The sequence below is a fragment of the Hyla sarda genome, chromosome 2 (genome assembly GCF_029499605.1).
Source record: "Hyla sarda isolate aHylSar1 chromosome 2, aHylSar1.hap1, whole genome shotgun sequence".
Taxonomy (NCBI): domain Eukaryota; kingdom Metazoa; phylum Chordata; class Amphibia; order Anura; family Hylidae; genus Hyla; species Hyla sarda.
In genome coordinates, this window is record NC_079190.1 from 489,770,962 (window position 1) to 489,793,092 (window position 22,131).

The 22,131-nt window shown below is 47.3% G+C and overlaps 1 protein-coding gene across 3 annotated transcripts in view; it reads left to right on the plus strand.

Moving 5' to 3' along the window:
- CHAF1B (chromatin assembly factor 1 subunit B) overlaps positions 1 to 18,811 on the plus strand; it is a 79,260-nt gene extending 60,449 nt beyond the window's left edge. For all 3 annotated transcript variants that reach the window (XM_056559596.1, XM_056559597.1, XM_056559598.1), the window contains exons 13-14: positions 9,067 to 9,164; positions 16,733 to 18,811. In XM_056559596.1, the coding sequence (XP_056415571.1) occupies positions 9,067 to 9,164; positions 16,733 to 16,857 (223 nt within the window). In that variant the 3' untranslated portion in view covers positions 16,858 to 18,811. The remainder of the gene's footprint in view (positions 1 to 9,066; positions 9,165 to 16,732) is intronic.
- Positions 18,812 to 22,131: the final 3,320 nt, after the last annotated feature.

Below are 22,131 nucleotides of genomic sequence, written 5' to 3' on the forward strand. Positions count from 1 at the left end.
GCAACAGCTGGAGGCACCCTCTTGGGAAAACACTGCTGTAGGGTTTAGGTGGAGACTAGCCCCATCCTTGTATCCGGTTCCGCCCCTATTGCAAATTCCTCATTTAGGCCTCAAATGCGCATGGCGCTCTCTCACTTCGGAGCCCTGTCGTATTTCAAGGCAACAGTTTAATGCCACATATGGGGTATTTCCGTACTCGGGAGAAATTGTGTTACAGTTTTGGGGGGGCTTTTTCTCCTTTTACCTCTTATAAAAAGGTAAAGCTGGGGGCAACACTAGCATGTTAGTGTAAACATTTTTTACACTAGCATGCTGGTGTTGCCCCATTCTTATCATTTTCACAAGAGGTAAAAGGAGAAAAAGACCCCCAAAATTTCTAACGCAATTTCTTCCGCGTACTGAAATACCCCATATGAGGACGTAAAATTCTCTGCGGACGAACTTCATGGCTCAGGAGTGAGAGCGCGCCATGTACATTTAAGGCCTAAATTGGCGATTAGCACAGCTGTTCTGACATAAACACACACAAAAAAACGCCCACATGTGAACCCATTTTGGAAACAACACCCCTCACGGAACGTAACAAGGGGTATAGTGAGCCTTAACACTCCACAGGTCTTTGACAAATTTTTGTTAAAGTTGGACATGAAAATAAAAAAAACTCTTCTCTATCGGCTCCATTGGGGGACACAGACCTTGGGTATATGCTACTGTCTCTAAGAGGCTTGACACTATGGTAACCAAAAAGTCGGCTCCTCCCAGCAGGATATACCTGCCTCCAGGCCACTGAGCTAATCAGTTTTAGCTTAGTGTCTTAAGGAGGTGGACACTGGTCTGGAGTTCTCCAGACCAGGTCACGAATTTTTTATTTTTTAGGTTTAGGGAATGTGTTAGTGCTTTATTCCTTTTTCTTTCTGTTTTTAGGTGGGGACTCAGGAACTGTGGTTCACTGTTTCCCCATTGCGAGAGGTGGTAGGCATCTTGGATGTACTGTTAACCCCCTCTCGCCAACGGTCAGCGCTTGGGGTTGTACCTCATGGGTCCGGGTCCCCCTACCTCCCTGTTCGCCTCGCTATGAGCTTGGCTTGCTGCAGGTGACAACGCTGACTGAAGACTACATTCTGAAGACTTCTTTAGGTAAGTTCTTCAGCACAGGTGAGTATTTTTTTTTCTCCTTAGGTCTTGCAACAGCTGGATACCCCTGTTTTGGATCACTATTCTTCCTGAAGCTGGGGCTGGCCATGTAATAGTTTTATTTTTTCCCTGCAGGTGGACAGTTTTTTTTTATTATATGGGGAAGCAGTGTGTTCACAGTAAAGGGGCAGTGTGTTCACAGTAGAGGGGCACTTTATCTGGGCAGTCTGTGTAGAAATGTACGCGCCGGAGGCTTCTTCACTGCGTACGTGCGCGCCGTTTTACTCTAATTTTCGGCAGCCGCGGCTGCTGACGGCACTTCGTCTGCTCCGTCCCCCGGGCGCATAGGAGTTCACTACAGGCGGTGTGTGCGCTCGTGGTTCGGAGCGGGCACCATTATTAAAGGGAACCTATCATCAGATTTTACCCTATATAACGCTTGGCAAAGCGTTCTATAGAGTAAAATCTTTATTTTCACCATTCCCGGGGGATGCTCCTGCCCCCAGGGATGGTGAAGATATGAAGTTATAAACTAGTCACCGCCGCCGCCGTAAGTAATCACCTGGGCGGGGAGCTCTTCTCACCTACTACTGTTCTTCGGCCGGCAGCGACGCCGCCTCCGCTTGATTGATGGGCCGTGTCATCGTTCCTCTCACTGAACAGACGGAGCACAGTGATGACGCGGCCCGTCAATCAAGCGGAGGGGGCGTCGCTCCCGGCCGAAGAACGGGAGTAGATGAAAAGAGCTCCCCGCCCAGGTGACTACTTGCGGCGGCGGTGACTAGTTTATAACTTCATATCTTCACCATCCCTGGGGGCAGGAGCGTCCCCCGGGAATAGTGAAAATAAAGATTTTACCCTATATAACGCTTTACCAAGCGTTATATAGGGTAAAATCTGATGATTGGTTCCCTTTAAGTTAATCTGTATTTCTTCGACGGCCCGGTGGATGTTAGCTCCGCCCATCAAGCCGCAGAAGTGCTTCAGGAGCGCGAACGGAGCTACCAATCAGCGCTGTGCGCGCGTTTGGGACCATGCAAGGGCCAATCACAGCGCCCTTGCATCTGACCCGGCCCCTTCATTCTATTGGCCGGCGTCTTTCTCCTCACAGCCCCGGTGCGGCGTTCTCCTCACAGCAGCTGCCTAGGGACACAGACTTGGGTGAGACTGTTCATTTTTTGCTATGTCCGTGCCTAGAACTGTTCCTCCCTCAAAATAGATATCTGGAATATTAGTTACTCATTACGCTTGTAAAAACTGCTCTGCAAAATTGCTAGGTTCTGCTGAACCCACTTGTTCTGGCTGCTCCACTGCTCCCCCAGACCCCTCTGCTATTTCTAACCCAGGTGCTCTTTCAGACCCGGTTGTTCGGCCGCCCCTTCATCCTGGGTTTCCTCCCTCTCTGTCTATATCAGACTTGGCACAGGTCTCCCGTTGTGTGGTGACTGCCTTCACCGGCCCTCACTTGGAGGTCGACCCTTCACCGGCCCTCTAGAAGGTCCCGTTCCCCTTCTCCCTATGCTTCACACAAGCGTACCAGGGGTGTCTCCTCTGACTCATCCCTTGAGTCTTCTGGTAGGCACAGGCGTTCCACTTGCAGGTCTAGCCCGGCCGCTTCTTCAGGCCACACGTGTCACTCTTCCAGAGGACGTTCCCGTGGTCACCGCTCTGGCTCCCCTGAGCCACGTACCCGGTCGGAGTCTCCCTCTTCTAGGGCTGCCTCCACTCGTTCACACTCTCCTGGAGAACTGGCGGACGAAGTTTTCGATTCGGCATCTGACTCAGTGGACCGTTCGGACTCAGTGGACATGGTGAACTCATTGGTTATGGCCATAAGAGACACTTTTAACCTAGAGGACCCAGGAACTTCAGACATAACGCCAGAAGTATCCTTTCATCGTGCCCGTCCGGCACCCAAAGTGTTCAGCTCTCACGCTGAATTTGATGCCATTCTAGAATCTGCCTGGAAGCACCCTGAGAAGAAGTTTCAGGGACTGAAGAAAGTTCAAGCGCGATATCCTTTCGCCAAGGACCTCGTCTCTAAGTTGACTTCCTCTCCATCGGTGGATCCTTCGGTTTCCTGCCTCTCTAAAGCTACTACTCTGCCGCTAGCGGATGCAGCTGCCTTCAAGGATCCAGCAGACAAGAAGGTTGAGTCTTTATCAAAGTATGCCTTGAAGCAGCGGGTTCCTCCCTGCTTCCTGCCTTTGCCTCCACCTGGGTGTCAAAGGCCCTTTCGGTTTGGTATTCCCAACTCAACTCCGTCAGGGCATTCTTTCGGGATCTCCCCCGGAAAAACTGTCTGCTCTGGCCCTCCAATGTTCCAAAGCTGGAGACTTTCTGTGTTGTTCTTCCTTGCACTCAGCTCACTGTGCTTCCTTTGCCACCGCTAACCTAGTGGCTCTCCGTCGTTCCATTTGGCTTAAAGCATGGAACGTGGATGCTGCATCCAAGAAGTCTCTCACCGAGATTCCTTTTGCTGGTTCCCGACTTTTCGGCAAGCGCCTAGATGAAATTATCTCTGAGGCGACAGGTGGCAAGAGCTATTTATTACCTCAAAACAAGTCTAGCACTTCTTTCCGCAGAAAGTCTTCCTTTCGGACTTCTGGCCCCTCTAAAGGGTCCAGCCAGGTGCCTTTGCGTGACAAGAAGGTTCCCTTTATTTAAGTCGCATCCCTCTTTGAAGTCGGACTCCAACCATTCCGGGCAACCGCAAACCCACTTCTGCATGAAGGGATGCCCCCACCTGCAGTTTTTTCTTGGGTGGGAGGTCGCCACTTGCTCTTTCGAGACGTTTGGACCACGCGCATTCAGAACTCCTGGGTCAGGGACGTTGTGATACCGGATAGAATTTGCCTCCCTTCCAAGGGATCGTTTTTTTCAGTCCCGTGCTCCCCGATCTCCTTCGCTTGCGAAGGAATTTTGGGAGGCTCTTTAATCCTTTCTTATCCAGGGTGTCAGTGTCCCGGTTCCTTTAAGGGAACGTTTTCGGGGTTTCTTTTCCAATCTTTTCGTGGTTCCCAAGAAAAGCGGTTCTGTGCAGCCAATCCTGGATCTCAAACGTCTCAACCAACTACTTCTGATCTGCCATTTACGAATGGAATCTCTCCGTTCGGTGGTGGCGTCTATGGATCAAGTGGAGTTTCTTTCCTCGGTGGACATCAAGGATGCCTACCTCCACCTTCCAATTTTTCCCAGCCACCAGCGGTACATCCGCTTTGCGGTTTCTGGAAGGTCATTATCAATTTATAGCTCTCCCCTTCGGTCTGGGCACAGCGCCACAAGTCTTTACCAAGATTCTGGCACCCGTGATAGCTCTGTTACGGTCAAGAGGGGTATCAGTGATACCTTACTTGGAAGACCGTCTCATCAAGGCTTCCACCAGAGCCCAGGCTCTGGAGAATGTGAGCCTCACTCTTCAGACCCTATGTCGCTTCAGATGGATAGTCAACCGAGACAAGTCTGTTCTCTCCCCCACCCAGTCTCTGGTCTTCTTGGGGCTTCAATTTGACTCGGACTCTGCTCGGATTTGCCTCCCACTCGGCAAACGTCTGGCTCTCTTGTCGGGAGTCCGCTCCCTCCGGATACCATCCCTGGTCACCATCCGTACTTGCATGGAAGTCCTGGGTCGGATGGTGGCAGCCATGGAAGCCGTACCCTTTGCCCAGTTTCATTACCGTCCTCTTCAACTGGCGATTCTTGCCTCTCGATCGCAAGATTGTTCTCCCTCTTCAGACCCATCGGTCTCTGCACTGGTGGCTCCGCTCCCCCCTTCTTCTTCAGGGATGTTCGTTCCTTGCCCTCCACTGGCAGGTGGTCATGACAAATACCAGTCTGTCGGGCTGGGGAGGTGTTTTCAAGAATCAGACGGTCCAGGGCCTCTGGTCTCCACAAGAAGCCCTTCTTTCCATAAACATCCATGAACTGAGGGCGATTTTATCTTTGGCTAAAGCATTGGGAGTCCCTGCATCAGGGCCACCCTGTCCGTGTCCAGTCGGACAACACCACGGCTGTGACGTACATCAATCGGCAGGGTGGCACGCGCAGCTCAGCAGCCATGTCTGAGATGACAAAGATCCTCCTCTGGGCGGAACACTAAGTTCTGGCTATTTCAGCGATTCACATTCCGGGAGTGCTCAACTGGGAAGCGGATTTCCTCAGTCGGTCCTCAGCCAACCCCGGAGAGTGGTCTCTTCTTCCGGAGGTGTTCGCACGGATCTGCGACCTCTGGGGGACCCCGGACGTGGATTACTTTGTGTCTCGACACAACCGGAAAATTCCGACGTTTGTGTCGAAGTCCAGGGACCCCCGGCTCTAACCGTGGACGCCCTAGTCATTTCGTGGTCTGGCTTTGTCCTGCCCTATCTGTTCCCTCCCCCTCCTTCCCAGGGTTCTGAGGAAGCTCAAGGCTCCTGGACGACGTTACGTTCCGTCTTCCACTTCGTCCAGACCTACTGTCACAGGGTCCCCTTTGCCACCCCAATTTACAGTCGCTGCATTTAACGGCGTGGCGGTTGAGACCGCGGTTCTAAGGGCCCGCGGTTTCTCTTCCCAGGTAATTCGCACCATGCTCAAGGCTCGCAAGCCCTCCTCTGCGAAAATTTATCACCGTACCTGGTGGTCTTACTTTCGTTGGTGCGAAACTCAGACCTTTTCTCCAGTTACTTTTTCCGTTACCAGTCTCCTCTCCTTTTTGCAGTCGGGGTTGGAACAAGGGCTGGCTCTCAGCTCCCTTAAGGGTCAGGTTTCGTCCCTTTCTATTCTCTTTCAGCGTCCTCTTGCTTCCAATTCGCATGTCCGGACCTTCCTTCAGGGCGTGGCACACGCTGTCCCTCCTTACTGGTCCCCTTCTCCCCCTTGGGATTTGAATTTAGTTCTAGGCGCTCTCCAAGATGCACCTTTTGAACCTCTCAGGGAGGTTCCCCTTCAGATCCTATCCCGCAAAGTGGCTTTTCTTATAGCCATTACTTCCATTAGGAGAGTATCTGAACTGGCAGCTCTCTCCTGCCATTCTCCTTTCCTGATAATTCATCAGGACAAGGTTGTTTTCCGGCCAGATCCGTCCTTCTTGGATGTGGTACGGGCTGTTCGGACTTATCTTTCGGTCAACTCTTCCTTTTGTCAGTGCGATTCTTTTTTCATCCTTGCGGAAGGTCGTCGAAAGGGACAGCCTGCTTCCAAGGCCACCATTTCTCGGTGGATCAGATATGCTATTTCGGAAGCTTACCGCTGCAAGGGGATGAGCCCACCCTTCAGGGTTTTGCCTCATTCCACCCGTTCTGTGGGGGCATCCTGGGCTCTTCGAAACAAGGCCTCGCAGATCTGTAAAGCGGCCACCTGGTCGTCTTTGCACACTTTCGAGATTCTACAAGGTTTATACCTTCGCATCGGCTGATGCTAGTCTGGGCTGTAAAGTGTTGCAGGTGGCGGTGGTACAGCCGACTGCCTGACCTTTTTTCTCTGCCCACCCAAGGGACGGCTTTGGTACATCCCAAGGTCTGTGTCCCCCAATGGAGCCGATAGAGAAAAGTAGATTTTTTTATACTTACCATAAAATAAAATCCCTTTCTCGAAGGATTCATTGGGGGACACAGCTCCTGCCCTTTTCTGGGGTTCCTATTCGGTTATCTGTCCGAGGGAGTGTTCAATTAATTTTTCTTCTGGTTCTCGGGCAGTTGTTTTTTTCCTTTTGACCTGTCAGTCTCCTATTGCTCTGGGACTAAAACTGATTAGCTCAGTGGCCTGGAGGTGGGTATATCCTGCTGGGAGGAGCTGACTTTCTGGTTACCATAGTGTCAAGCATCCTAGAGACAGCAGCATATACCCAAGGTCTGTGTCCCCCAATGGATCCTTCGAGAAAGAGATTTTACGGTAAGTATAAAAAAAAAATTTTTTTCCTGAAATGCTGGTGTTACCCCAAATTTTTCATTTTCACAAGGGGAAATTTGAAAAAAGCCTCCCAAAATTTGTAACCCCATTTCTTCGGCATAAGAACATACCCCATATGTGGATGTAAAGTGCTCTGCTGGCGAACTACAATGCTCAGAAGAGAAGGAGTGCCATTGGGCTTTTGAAGAGGGAATTAGGCTGGAATTGAAGGCCATGTGCGTTTACAAAGCCCCCCATGGTGCCAGAACAGTGGGCACCCCCCAAATGTGACCCCATTTTGAAAACTACACCCCTCACGTAATGTAATAAGGGGTACAGTGAGCATTTACGGCCCCACAGGTGTCTGACAGTCGTCCGTAAAAATGAAAAATAAAATTTTTCATTTGCACAGCCCACTGTTACAAAGATCTGTCAAATGCCAGTTGGGTGTAAATGCTCACTGCTCCCCTTAATAAATTCTCTGAGGGGGTCTAGTTTCCAAAATGGGGTCACGTGTGTGTGGGGGGGGGGGGGGGGTCCACTGTTCTGGCACCACAGGGGTCTTTGTTAGAGATGAGCGAACTTCCAGTAATTTGATTCGTCACGAACTTCTCGGATCGGCAGTTGCTTACTTTAGCCTGCATAAATGAGTTCAGCTTTCAGGTGCTCCGGCGGGCTGGAAAAGGTGGATACAGTCCTAGGAAAGAGTCCTAGGACTGTATCCACCTTTTCCAGCCCACCGGAGCACCTGAAAGCTGAACTCATTTATGCAGGCTAAAGTCAGCAACTGCCGAGCCGAGAAGTTTGTGACCAATCGAATTACTGTAAGTTCGCTCATCTCTAAGCTTCGTAAACGCACATGGCCCGCCGACTTCCATTGTAGTGTGCCTGCAGAGCACTTTACATCCACATATGAGGTATTTCCTTACTCGAGAGAAATGGGGTTACAAATTTTGGGGGGCATTTTTACCTATTACTCCTTGTGAAAATGAAAAGTTAGGGGTAACACCAGCATTTAAGTGTTAGAAATTACATTTTTCATTTTCACGTCCCAATTTAATGAAAGTTCGTCAATCACATGTGGGGTGTTAAGGCTCACTGTACCCCTTGTTACGTTCCTTGATGGGTGTAGTTTCCAAAATTGTATGCTATGTGTTTTTTATTTTTTTTACTGTTCTGGCATCATGGGGGCTTCCTAAATGGGACATGCCCCCCAAAAACAGTTTCAACCATGTTGCTCCTTCCCTTCTGAGCCCTCTAGTGCATCCACTGAGCACTTTACATCCACATATGAAGTATTTCCTTACCCGAGAGAAATTAATTACAAGTTTTGGGGCTACAATAACAAATGGTGTTTTTGATTTTTTTTTCCCCTCCATTTGCTGCTATTCCTGTGAAACACCTAAAGGGTTAATAAACCTTTTGAATGTCATTTTGAATACTTTGAGGGGAGCAGTTTTCATAATGGGGTCCATTATAGGGGATTTCCAACATAAAGACCCTCAAATTCAGTTCTAAACTGGTCCCTGAAAAATTCTGATTTTGAAATTTTCGGGAAAAATTGGAAAATAGCTGCTATACTTTGAAGCCCTCTGATGTCTTCAAAAAGTAAAAACATGTTAACTTTATGATGCAAACTTGAAGACATATTGTAAATGTGAATCAATGTGTAATTTATTTGACATGTCCCTTTTCCTTACAGAGAGCTTCAAAGTTAGAAAAATGCAAAATTTTCGCATTTTTCCTGAAATTTTTGAATTTTTCACCAAGAAATGATGCAAGTATCGATGTAAATTTACCACTAACCTAAAGTAGAATATGTCATGAAAAAACAGTCTCGGAATCAAATTTAAAAGTAAAAGCGTCCCAGAGTTATTAATACATAAAGTGATAGAGGTCCGATGAACAAAAAATGCTCCCGTCCTTAGGGTTATAATAGGCTCCGTCCCCAAGGGGTTAAAGGTAGCAGTAGATTGGGAGATAGGAAGATTTTGTTTGTTTGTGATGTTTTTATTTTTTTTATTTATATATTTAATGATTTTTAGCATTTTTATTCCTTTTTAGGAGAATCAATCTGATTCCTGTAAAGAAAAATTCACCAAGCACACAGCAGATCACAACAGCATCCCCCCAACCTAGCAAAGTGGAAGCCTGTAGCACTGGTAAGTAAGTCGATAAAGACGCCACACCGCAAACTAGTCAGAAACTTTTGTTCCAGAAACTTTGTGTGAGAGTTGTGGATGGTCTAGCACTGTGGATCAGATTTACTAGAACTGTCCAATTTTTAGACCGTGTAAACTTAGCCAAGGCAGTCTAAAAATGTGCCAGAATTATCATTGTGGCTCATGCCATTTGCTAAATTAGTTGCATTCTTAGACTATCTAATCTAAGGGAATTGAATTCAATATTTTCTCTAATTAAATTTATCTTGTGTTCACTCAATGTTTTCGTGTTTTTTTTTGCATGTAACATCAATTATGCACACAGACCTTGTGAATTTACATATTTCTCGTTCGGCTCCATTGGAGGGACACAGAAACCGTGGGTATATCTTGCTGACATTTGGCATTAACAAAAAAAAGTCGGCCCCTCCTGGCAGGATATGCCTCTCCCACTGACTCTGTTTCCAGGGAGGTGGCTAGTGCCTTAAAGCAGTCCTCCTTGCGCCCCCTCTCCCGGGAGGCTCGTTCAGCGTCTTCTGGCCGCCCCTCCCAGCGCTCTCACAAGCGCCATAGGGTCATTTACTCTGACTCCTCACCCGATAGGACGTCTCCAAGCCACTTTCGCTCCCTTTCCCCATCTACCAGGCGGCGTCCTCGCGGTCGCTCTCCTGGAGGCCGACCCCTGACTGCCATTCCAGGTCTACTACGTCTGGCTCTAGAGCTTCCACTACCCGTTCCCAGTCTCCCGGGGAACTGGTGGACGCAGACTCGGACCCACATTCGGAGTCTGAGGAGCTGTCATCCATGTCAGACATGGTGGACAGTCTGGTGTCAGTAGTGTTGAGCACGAATATTCGTAATGCTAATTTTTATCGCAAATGTCGGCACTTTGCAATTTCGTTACTATTTAGAATATATATTCTTAATGACAAATATTCATTTTATTTTTTTTCACATGCAAATTTTTGTGAATTTTCCATGCAAATTTTCACATGGAAAAAAAAGTGAACGAATATGCAAATTTCACGAACAAAGGATGAATAATCGTCAATGTATTCGCGAAATATTGTGAATTCGAATATGGCCCCTGCTGCTCATCACTAGCTGTCAGTGACACCTTTCACCTACAGGACCCTGGAACTGCGGATCCAGCTCCAGTAGTTTCCTTCCGCTGGACTCCCAAGGTCTTCAGCACTCATACGGAGTTTGATGACCTGCTGGAAACTGCCTTGAAGCACCCTGAAAAACGCTTCCAAGGGTCTAAGCGGCTGCGGGCTATGTTTAAATTTGTCCAGGACCTGGTCTCCAAATGGACCGCCCTTCCTACAGTGGACCCTCCAGTCTCTCGTCTTTCCAAGTCCACCACTCTTCCTCTGGCTGATGTGGCTTTCTTCAAGGACCCTGTGGACAAGCGAATTGAAAATGTAGCAAAATTTGCATTTGAAGCATTAAGCTTGTCCTTGCTTCTGGCGTACGTTCACCCCAACTTGGGTATCCAAGGCCTTGTCAACTTCGCCAAGGCTTTTTATACAGGGCTCCTCCAGATGATCTGGCTGTCCTAGCCCTCTAGATCTCCAACGCTGGTGATTATCTATGCTCGGCGTCTCTGGAGTCCACACGCTGTGCGGCCTCCTTTGCTTCTGGCAACTTGGTGGCTATCTGCCACTCTATGTGGTTGGAGGCCTGGAATGCCGATGCAGCCTCCAAGAAATCGCTTACTGAGATGCCCTTCACCGGCGGCCGCCTTTTTTGGCAAACGCTTGGATGAAATAATCTCCGAGGCTACAGGTAGTAAGAGCTCTTCTCTCTCAGAATAAGGTGCGTCACACTGATTTTTGCCGCAAGTCCTCTTCCTTTCTGCCCTTTCCCTCAGGCTGCCAAGACAAAGCTCCTACCTTCAAAACGTGCCCCTCCTGGAAGCAGGATGGCCGTGTAGGACGCTTCCAGGTGCCAGGTACTCTCAAACCTACCTCCGCCTGAAGGGGCGCCCCTACCCGAGTAGTCGCCTTTCCCTTTTTCAGGAAGTTTGGTTGGCTCAGGTCCAGGATTCCTGGGTTCGCTCCCATCCTCCCCGTTCTCTGGCCCTGGCCACGGCTTTTCAGTCTGCGCTCCACTCCCTCCTTGCGCAGGGGGGGTCATTGTGCCAGTTCTGCCCCAGGAACGTTTTTTGGGCTTCTATTCAAATCTGTTCGTCGTTCCCAAGAAAGAGGAAACGGTCTGTCCGATTCTCGATCTGAAGCTCCTCAATTGGCACCTCCGAATGTAATCTCTCCGTTCTGTTTCGTCCATGGACCAGGGCGAATTCCTGTCTTCGGTGAACATCCGGGAGGCCTACCTCCATATCCCCATTTTTCAAGCACACCAACAATTTCTGCAGTTTGCCATTCCTGCAGGTCATTTTCAATTTGTGGCCCTGCCCTTCGGACAAACCAGCTGGCCACGGCCCCCCAGGGTCTAAACCAAAGTCCTGGCAGTAGTGATCGCTATCCTCCACTTTCAGGGGTGTGTCGGTGCTCCCTTATCTGGACGAATTGTTAATCAAAGCTCTGTCCTTTGAACAAAATCAGGAGAGTCTCCACATCATTCTTCAGACCCTGACCAGTTTCGGTTGGTTGATTAACTGGGAGAAATCCAACCTTTCTCTCTCCCAGTCTCTAGTCTTCCAGGGACTTTGCTTCGACATAGAAAAGGCTCGGGTTCTGCTTCCACCGGACAAGCTGTGTGCTCTGCTGTCCTGGATCCGCCTATTGCGCTGCCCCGAACTGGTGGCCATTTGTTTGTATGTGTTGGGCAGAATGGTGGCAGCCATGGAAGCCATTCCTTTTGTTCAGTTCTCGTGCCACCCTCTTCAGTGGGCCATCCTGTCCCTGTGGGACAAGTCTCCTCGGTCCCTCCGCCGCCGGATCAGTCTGCCCCCCACGGCATACCAATTGCTCCTTTGGTAACTCCGCTCTCCACTCCTTCGAAAGGGACGCTTGTTTCTCCCGCTGCGTTGGCAGATCTTAAAGGGGTACTCCGGTGAAAACCTTTTTTCTTTTAAATCAACCGGTGGTAGAAAGTTAAACATATTTGTAAATTATGTAGAAAAAAATCTCAGCTCACCTGGGATTTGCACGGCTACTTCCAGACAGCAGAAGAACAATGCGAAAAAGGCCAGCAAGTAGAAGCATAAAACTTGACTTTTATTCAGGAATCTTCCATATTAAAAACCTTCAGGTGGCATATTATTATTATTATTGCTTGGGACCTCTCTCTTTTTCTACTTGTGCAATATTTTTGTAGTTTTTACATGTCCATGTTTGTCTGCCACCTGAAGGTTTTTAATATGGAAGATTCCTGAATAAAAGTCAAGTTTTATGCTTCTACTTGCTGGCCTTTCTTGCATTGTTCTTCTTATATTTGTAAATTACTTCTATTAAAAAATCTTAATCCTTCATGTACTTATTAGCTGCTGAATACTAGAGTGGAAATTCTTTTCTTTTTGGAATTGTTGTTCTTAGTGGGATTTGGACCCAAGTCCCCAGCACTGCAAGGCAGCAGTGCTAACCACTGAGCCACAATGCTGCCCTTAGCATACATCTGCTATGCATGGTTGCTAAAATGGACAGAGATGTCAGCAGAGAGCACTGTGCTCGTGATGTCATCAGTGTTCCAAAAAGAAAGGAATTTCCTCTGTAGCATTCAGCAGCTAATAAGTACTTGAAGGATTTAGATTTTTTTAATAGAAGTAATTTACAAATATGTTTAACTTTCTGCCACCAGTTGATTTAAAATAAAAAAGGTTTTCACCGGAGTACCCCTTTGACGACAGATGAGTCTCCTTGGCTGGGGGGCCTGGGGGGAGGGAATGGGAGTTTTTCAGGACCGGATGGTTCAGGGACGGGGAGTGGTCTCTCCATCCGGAGTCTGGGGGACCCCGGACATCTTTGCGTCCCGCCTAAACAGTCAGGTTCCCGCCTTTGTTGCAAAAATCACCTGATCCTCTGGCTGTTGATGCTTTGGTCGTTCCTTGGTCACAGTTCGCCTTCCCTTACCTCTTCCCTCCGCTTCCCCTCCTGCCCAGGATAGTGAGGAAGCTCAAGGCATCTCTGCAATTCAGGTGGCTCCGGATTGGCCTGGCGCTCGTGATTCGCCGACGTAGTTCATCTCGTGGCAGACGTTCCCATGCAGCTCTCGGACCAACCTATTTCAATGTCCTCTCTGCCACCCAAATTCACTGCCGCTGCTTGCTGAGGACTCGCGGTTCCTCTCTCCAGGTCATTCGCCCCATGCTTCGGGCGCGTAAACCGTCCTCTGCCAGGATTTATCACAGGACCTGGCGTGCCTACTTTTGGTGGTGCAAGGCCCGATCCCTGTCTCCCGTTTTTTCCCTTTCCAAACCTGCTTTCCTTTCTGCAGTCGGGGCAGGAAACACGTTTGGCACTTAGTTCCCTCAAGGGGCAGGGTGTGGCTCTCAAGGCTCCTCCTTACAAGTCTCCCACTCTGCCCTGGGACCTGAATTTAGTTCTCAGCGCTTTGCAAGGCAGCCAGTTTAAACCCCTTCAGGAGATCTCTCTCCGCTTCCTTTCTTGGAAGGTGTCTTTTCTAATTGCTGTGTCCTCCATCAGGCGTTCTCTCCATAACTTGGACGTGGTCAGAGCTCTGCGTGTCTATCTCTTGGCCACCTCTTCTTTTCGACTCTCCGATTCGCTGTTTGTCATTCCGGAAGGTCGGCGCAAGGAGCTTCCGGCTTTTAAGGCGACCTTATCCCGGTGGATCCGGTTTGCCATATCGGAGGCCTATCGTTCTAAGGGGAAGGCTCCTCATTTTCGGGTTACTCCACCCGCTCTGTTAGGGCCTCCTGGGCGGTCTTCAACAGGGCTTCGGCCCTGCAGGTGTGTAAGGCAGCCACTTGGTCGTCCGTGCACACGTTCACCAAGTTCTACCAGGTGCACACTTCCGTGTCTGCTGACGCTGGTTTTGGGCGTAAAGTGTTGCAGGCGGTGGTGGCGTTGCCATCCACCTGACTCTCTCTAGCTGGGTTCTGATTTCCCACCCCTGGGACAGCTTTGGTATGTCCCACGGTTCCTGTGCCCCCCAATGGAGCTGAACGAGAAAAGTAGATTTTATATACCATTGGGGGACACAGCAGCCACCCGTTGGTTATTAGTTTGTTGACCTGAGTCGATTTCCTGTCTGTGGGTTTGTTCGGTTGATTCTTTTTTTTTTTGTTTGGGTCGTCTTCGGACTCTCTCTAGTGATTTTTGTTTCCTCCTACTGCTTTGGAACTAAACTCATTAGCTTAGAGTCAGTGGGCAGGGTATATCCTGCCAGGAGGGGCCGAGTTCTTTTTTTTTAAAGGAGTAGTCCGGCACGCACTTTTCCCATTTTATCCTGTCCGGGCTGCAAAATAAATGAAAACAAACTTTCTCTTACCTGCCAACGAGCCCTCAGAGCTCCGGTACAGGTGTTCGGTCCCCGGGCTGTATTCTTCTTCCTGTTAGCCCGGCACGTCACACGGAGCTTCAGCCTATCACCAGCCGCAGCGATGTCCCGCCTCGGCTGGTGATGGGCTGAAGCTCCGTGTGACGTTTTGGGCTAACAGGAAGTAAGAAGAATACAGCCCGGGGACCGAACACCTGTACCGGAGTGTACCGGAGCTCCGAGGGCTCGTTGGCAGGTAAGAGAAAGTGTGTTATCTTTTATTTTGCAGCCCGGACGGGATAAAATGAGAAAAATGCGCGCAGGACTACTCCTTTTAATGCCTAGTGTCAGCCTCCTAGTAGCTTCTTCTCAGGTGATAACCACTCCCCCTCCCTCACTCTCCTCTTTTTTCTCAGGTGTGAGCATCTGTAACCCTTTCTGGTTTTATGCTATAGGCACACACTGTGCTTACAACTTTTGCAAAACTACAGCTCCCAGCATGCCCACACATCCTTTCAGTTGTAGTTTTGCAACAGCTGGAGGCATATGATTGGTAAAACTCAGATTTACAGTCGTGTTGCTGCAGGCTGTGTTCCTCCTACTGTTGCAAAACTACAACTCCCAGCATGCCCATACATCATTTGGCTGATCATTTGGCAGTGCAGGCTTGCTGGGAGTTGTAGTTTTGCAATAGCTGGAGGCATATGATTGTAGTCCCCATGTATTAGATAGATACACACACACACACACACACACACACACAGACTTAATTTATTCATGCACATTACCTAGACAACACAGATTTACACACATACATATGTATCCATATACACATGCAGGGACACTTACTTTTTAAACAAACAATCCTCCATTCAGTCCCCATCTTCAGTCACCAGCTTCTTTCATCATCTGCTCACAGGCAGCAGTGTACTCCCACCCCTCCCCCTTCTCCTTACAGGCAGCAGTGTACTCCCATCCCTCCCCCCTTCTCACAGGCAGCAGTGTACTCCCGCCCTCCCCCCCCCCCCTTCTCCTCACATGAGGAGACTGTGAAGTAAACACACAGGGGGAGATTTATCAAAACCTGTGCAGAGGAAAAGTTACCCAGTTGCCCATAGCAACCAATCAGATTTCTTATTTCATTTATAACAAGGCCTCTGCAAAATGAAAGAAGTGATCTGATTGGTTGCTATGGGCAACAGGGCAACTTTTCCTCTGCACAGGTATTGATAAATCTCCCCCACAGTGAGGGAGCCGATCACAGCAGCTTTAGATCTGCAGACCTGTCAATCATGTAGTGTGTCCATGATGTAGGTGATGATGAGTGGACACAGCCAGGCTGGTATGTATCCCAGGAGGCAGGGAGGCAGTTTTTTGACTGGCTTTATTAATATGAAATACTGAATTTTTTTTTTAATGAAAGCCATTTAAAAACCGATTGGTTATACATGCTTTACAACATATTAAAAGTTTTATCTGACAGTGCCCATTTAAGCCATGCTTTCTTATGTCACTCATTGGGAAATAATGTCTATAACTCATAATAAACGTGACAAAGTCATAGAACAGGGGGACAGAGTTCTGGAACACTTACACTAGGAAATTTGCCCCATGTTTAAAAAAAACAAACAAAAAAATTGTCCCCCTTGTGTCTAGCATTGCACTTATCCTCATTCAGGTGCATGTGGCTCGAATGCAGTACCAGACATGACTCGTGGACAGGAGTAGCGCTGCTCATTAATGTCCTTCAAGCCATTACAACACATTAACTTAGGCCGCCACTTATTCATGGTTCTGATTTATCAATCTGCCTAAAACCAAAGCTGTCCTAAAACCAAAGCTATCAACCAATCACAGCCCAGCTTTCATATTTTAAACAGCTCTATCTAGTTAAAGAAAAGCTGAACTGTGATTGGTTGATATGGGCACTGTTTTTATTTTAAGCAGATTGCTAAATCTGGGACAGTGTATAGGGGCCCAGTGTCTTCTGTGTGAAGTTGATGGTTTCTTAAATTTCTTCAATAAAATATCGGTCCTTTTCACAATATTGCTACACAACCGATATATTGCAATTAATGTTTATTATTTCCTTATCAGTTTAAGCCCCCTTTTGCTTTGTAGAAAATTTTTGCTTCCTCTAAATATAAAATACTTTTGCAATTTAGAAACCTCACCGGTTCAAGACCCCAAGTGTAAACCACCAGAGTCAAAGCGTCTAAAAACAGAGAATCCCCCAATCATCATTCTGGATGATGAAAGTCCAAGCACCAGCACCGCCACAGCAAAGTAAGGAATTGTGACTCTTAAGAATACATGCCCCTTTAATTGTTCAGTCTAGGATGGATACCTCCGACAAGCTGCATCACAGGCTCACACACGGTGCGGACTCAGCCTTTACCCAGTGGATTATCTCCAGTCTTCATGCATTATGAAACTGCCTCCTGAAGACTACTAAATTACAAGTCTCAAACGTGTCTAAGATTGTGTTTTCTTTCAAGTTGCTGCACTTCTTCTCACCTCTCTGGCCCTGCCATTGGTCATGGTCTGCTCTTCATGGTACGTTCTTCTGCAGTGCAATAACTCCGAGGATAGCAATGAAGACAATGAAGTGCAGTCTTCTTCCACTTTCTATTTCCATCTGGTTAATGCACCTATTCACTTCTTCAGTATCAGACTTTCCATACTTCGCATTTCAGGTGACTTGATGCAGATATGATGTCTGTTGCATGGAATTAAATTGGAAGAAGAAGAAAAGTCCCTGTGCTCTGAAATATCATCATAGAGCATGAAACTAAAGGGAATGTATATTCCTAAGTGTAAAGTGACAGAATGGTAAATTAGGTTATGAGCGCCACTATAATTTAAATTGTGAGTACGTGGTGCGGAGGTGAGAAAAGGGCAAACTTGGTGTGATCAGTCTTGTCTGTGTAGATACCTTCAAGAAAGGGGTATTCCAGGCATACACATGGGATTAAAGCATTGCTATCAGTTCGCAGCCACAGTAGGATACATTTAAACTTCTTGGGCCAACGCAGATTCCTGGAACACCCATGCAAGTCTATAGGAGTTCTGGAAAGTCCATCTGATGATGTCTCAGGCTACGAGATTGCCACGAAATTTAAATGTATCCTGACACTGGAGAGAAGCTATAGCAATGCTTTATGGTGTATTTACACACAGGATCCGCTGCACATTTTATGTAAAATCCGCAATTGCTGATCACTACAGATTTTACAAGGCAATTCTTATTTATTTTTGATTACATTGTAAAATCTGCAACTGCGGATCGGCAACTTTAAATTCACTGCGGATATGGTGAGTGTGAGTACACCCTTAAAGTAAACTAGAGGTGCCATCAAAATTAATTAAAAAAAAAAGGGAGTCCTACTCACCTGCCCTGATTATTGCAGCTGCTGTTCTGACGGACCCCAGTCTCTTGCCTGCAATATCTCTCTTATTACTGTACCACATGTGCACTGATGGAGAATTTATATTTTGCTGGAGAATTGAGTATTTAATATTTTGTTGGCGGTGTTAGAAAAAAAAAAAAAGCTTTTAAAGGCTTCATGAATAGTTTTCCCAGGGGCAGGGATGTTAGTGTATCTTGCACTTTGTAACTTGCAATGCAGTCACTGGGCCTTAATGCAATGAAAGTGTCCAGTACCAGAAATAACCAAACATAGTCTGGTTTTCTATTGCAATTCAGAAAAAGAAACTATTGCCATAATTGGTTGTTCAGCAGCGTCATTTTTGTTTCAAGGTTTTTGCCCCACTGAGGCCCAGTCCATGAGTTCGCTTTTGGGTTTTTGGCTTATCCAAAAATCTGTTCCGTACGTTGAAAAGGGGGTTGTTTTGTACACGGCATGGTTATGGATTTCTGCAGGCCCCATTCAGATGAATAAGGACACTTGGGTAAATTTTTGCAAGAAATTTGCTTCCTGTAAATTGATCCGCTCTGTTTTGGACCTGCTCCCAGTTCTGTCTGAGTCAGAAACTTGTACTGAAGCTGCTAAGTGTAAACACAAGGTTCTCTAGCAGTTACCTTTTGACTTTTGTAAATTTGTTTACTTTCCTTTCTTCTTGATAGTTTTGACTTAGTATTTTGGTATGTATATGTTATATTTGTATGTTCATAGTCATATTCATCTGTTGTATAAATGTTTCCATTTATCAGAGTTAATGTATTTTCATGAATTTGGGCATATTGTACTACATGGGGAAAAAAACGTGCAATTAAACTTGTTGCGTTGATCACTGTGTGGACTTGAATTCTTACTTTATCACGGGGAGATATGAAAATGCTGCAGGATTTCTGCCTGAAGGAATCTGTAGTAATGTCTGCACGGATATTACGTGCCGTCCCCATCCGGCAATTCTAGGCGAAATTCTGCCGAAAGAATGAACTTCAGTGGAATTTGAAATTTCTCCGGCGGAAATGTGTAATGTGCACAGAACAGCAGAATCCCATTGAAAACCAATTCTGTAGTGTGCATGGACCCAAAGTGTTAGCACCATTAAATAATGGTGGAATATTGGTGACGTCTGCACAAAGTCCAGTTTAGAGGATTATGCACACTTTGCTGTCCCTTAGATTTAGTTTGAGGAGACCTGATAATAATTGGTTCTGCATTAAAGGGGTATTCCGAGTTTATACATCATATCCCCTATCCAAAGGATAGGGGAGAAGATATAAGATCGCAGGGTCCCGCATTCTGTGCCAGGCGTTGCTTCCAAGACGGGGACGTGACGTCACGGTCTTGCCTCCTCGTGACATGTCACGCCCCCTCCATGCATGTCTATAGACATGCATGGAGGGGGCATGATGTCCCGTCTCTGAAGCAGCGCCTGGCACAGAATGGCGGCAGGACCCCTGCGATAACAAATCTTATCCCCTATGCTTTGGATGGGGATTAGATGTATAAACCTGGAATACCCCTTTACCAGTGCATGTGGTGTACAGGTGAAACAAGGGGTTAATAACTTACTAGGGGCAGTGCTGGAAACCACAAATCATTGAGGAATAAGACTTCGGGCCAACGCAATTTCGGAGGTTGAGCACGCACTACTGCGCATGTACCGGAAATTACGGGAGTATGGAGGAGCCAAGGGAAACCAGAAAGCCCATGGCTGCGCATGCATATAGTGCAGAGTAGCGCCACTGGCTGTATGGGCTAGAGCTATACTACTACGTAGCCGTAGGGCTGCATGATGCTGTAGTGGCGTACTGTTGGCTGCCTGGAATGAGTAAAAAGGCATCCAGGAGCCAATAATCCCAAAGGGTATAAAGTGCAAATGACAGATGGTTGTCAACACATGGAAAAGAGAATATATATGATGTAGATGCAGAACTAGTGGCTGTGACACACAAACCATGCACTCTAGGGCCGGGCCCTGTGTCCCCAACAGGGGAGGGGGGGGTGGCGGGGAAGACAGTTGTCACCCATCGTGTATATAACACAAATGGGGGACAGGCAGGGGGGCATCGTATGTCTCCACCAACGGCGATCCCAAGGCTCGTACAGTCATGCCACAGACACTAAAAAATGATAGCAGTGCATGGCCCAAAATGACAGGCAACGGCAATGAATAGCATAACAATACGGTCTGCTCCTTCCGTAGGAGAGTGCAGGTAAGGAGAGGAGTGCAGGTAAGAAGTGTTCCAAGTGAACAGAGTTTGCATCACACTCTTTCCTACTGTGCCATGCTTACTGGATCCCCTCTCCCGAACGCTGCGGCTGGCTGCCCAACCCCTATTTTAATGTTGTAGGGCCAGCAGATAAGCCTTGTCTGTTATTGAGAAGTTAAAGGGGTATTCCGCTGCTCAGCGTTTGAAACAAGCTTATGTCATTGCCCAGCCCCCTCGGGACATTACACCCCGTCCCCTCAATTCTGTCACGCCCCCTCCCATAGACTTGCATTGAGGGGGCGGGGCTATGACGTAACGAGCTTCCATCGTTCGGAACAGTTTGTTGCAAACGCTGAGCAGTGGAGTGCCCCTTTAGTGGACACTTCACAAGAGAGCACCACAACCACTGTAGTTGTCTGGGTTAGGGTGCGTTCACACTGCGAAATCTCCGCTTGCTGAATTCCGCGAGCGGAGATTCCGTCTGGCAGCCGCCGCCGAGGTTGCTTCGGCTCTAGGGCCAAGGGGCACTGAGCTGTCACCATTGAAGGCTATGCAGTGCTCACGGAATCCGCGCAAGGAAGTAACATGTTATTTCTTTACGAGGAACAATTCCGCTGCTGAAATTCTGCAGTGTGAATGGGTCTCGCGGAGACCCATTCACACTAATGTTAAGTTCCCACCGCGGAGTTCCGCTCGTGGAATTCCGTAGTGTGAACACACCCTTAGAGGCCCTCCAGTATACAGAGAATCAGCAGCACTCTGTTCATTCAGATTAGTGCTGCTATCTGAGCGAATAAATTCACCTTTTTCTGTTTATACTCCATTGGAGGAGTGCTGCGCTTTTCTACTAGTCTAATATATATATTGTATAGACTAGTAGAAAGCGCAGCACTCCTCCAATGGTGTATAAACAAAAAGTGAATTTATTCGCTCACATAGCAGCGCTAATTCATTACTAATGTATATGTATGTATGTATGTATATATATATATATATATATATATATATATATATATATATATATATATATATATATAAAAGTAATCTACATCTTGGTTTCCTGCAGTTATCCTGTGTGACCTCTGTACAGGTCACGGTGTAAATAAAGTGTTTTTCCTCCCTGACAAATACTAGTATAATGGTGGGAATGAGCTTTAGGCAGAATAATTTGAGGTCATTAATGTGATAATCTACGTGCTGCCTCGCCCGAGGGGCTGAGGGAATGTTCCTTCACCCTGACCTGATTTCAAGCAAAAAGAACCTCCATAAGGAAAAAATATATTGTTCACTTTGGTTCCAATATTTGTGTAGGAACTGCGTATATCTCATAACAGATCACAGAACAGTAGTGGTGCCGCTTCTGATGGAAATTGACTTCATTCATTTTAGGGATCGACCGATATCGTTTTTTTAGGGCAGATACCGATAATCTGTGGCCTTTCAGGCCGATAGCCGATAACTTATACCGATATTCCGGTATAAATTATCAGCAATTTCAAATCTCCCCCAGCACCCCCCCCCCGTCCCGAAAAAGCGGCTGCAGATCATTGATTTAAAGCGGGCGCCCTCTTCTCTCCCTCTGGCTGTCCGGGGGGGGTCCTCCCTAGTCCAACCACCGCCGCTGCCCCATTGCCTCCCCCATCCGTGGTGGGGGGCGTTGCGGGGTGCGGCGTTATCGGATTATCGGCAAGGTAATTGCCGATAACGTCCAAAATTGTGAATATAGCCCAAACCGATAATCGGTTGATCCCTAATTCATTTATATATTTATTTATTTTACAGAACAGCAGTAAGCCCTGCGGATCAGGAGAATGGTAATCACTAGATGTCACTTTATTTCTTTTTATAGTTTTCAGTAAAAATTTAGAATTCTATTGTATCTCTCATCTATATAGAAATAATTTACTTAGAGCCACGTTCTCTACTATACTATATACA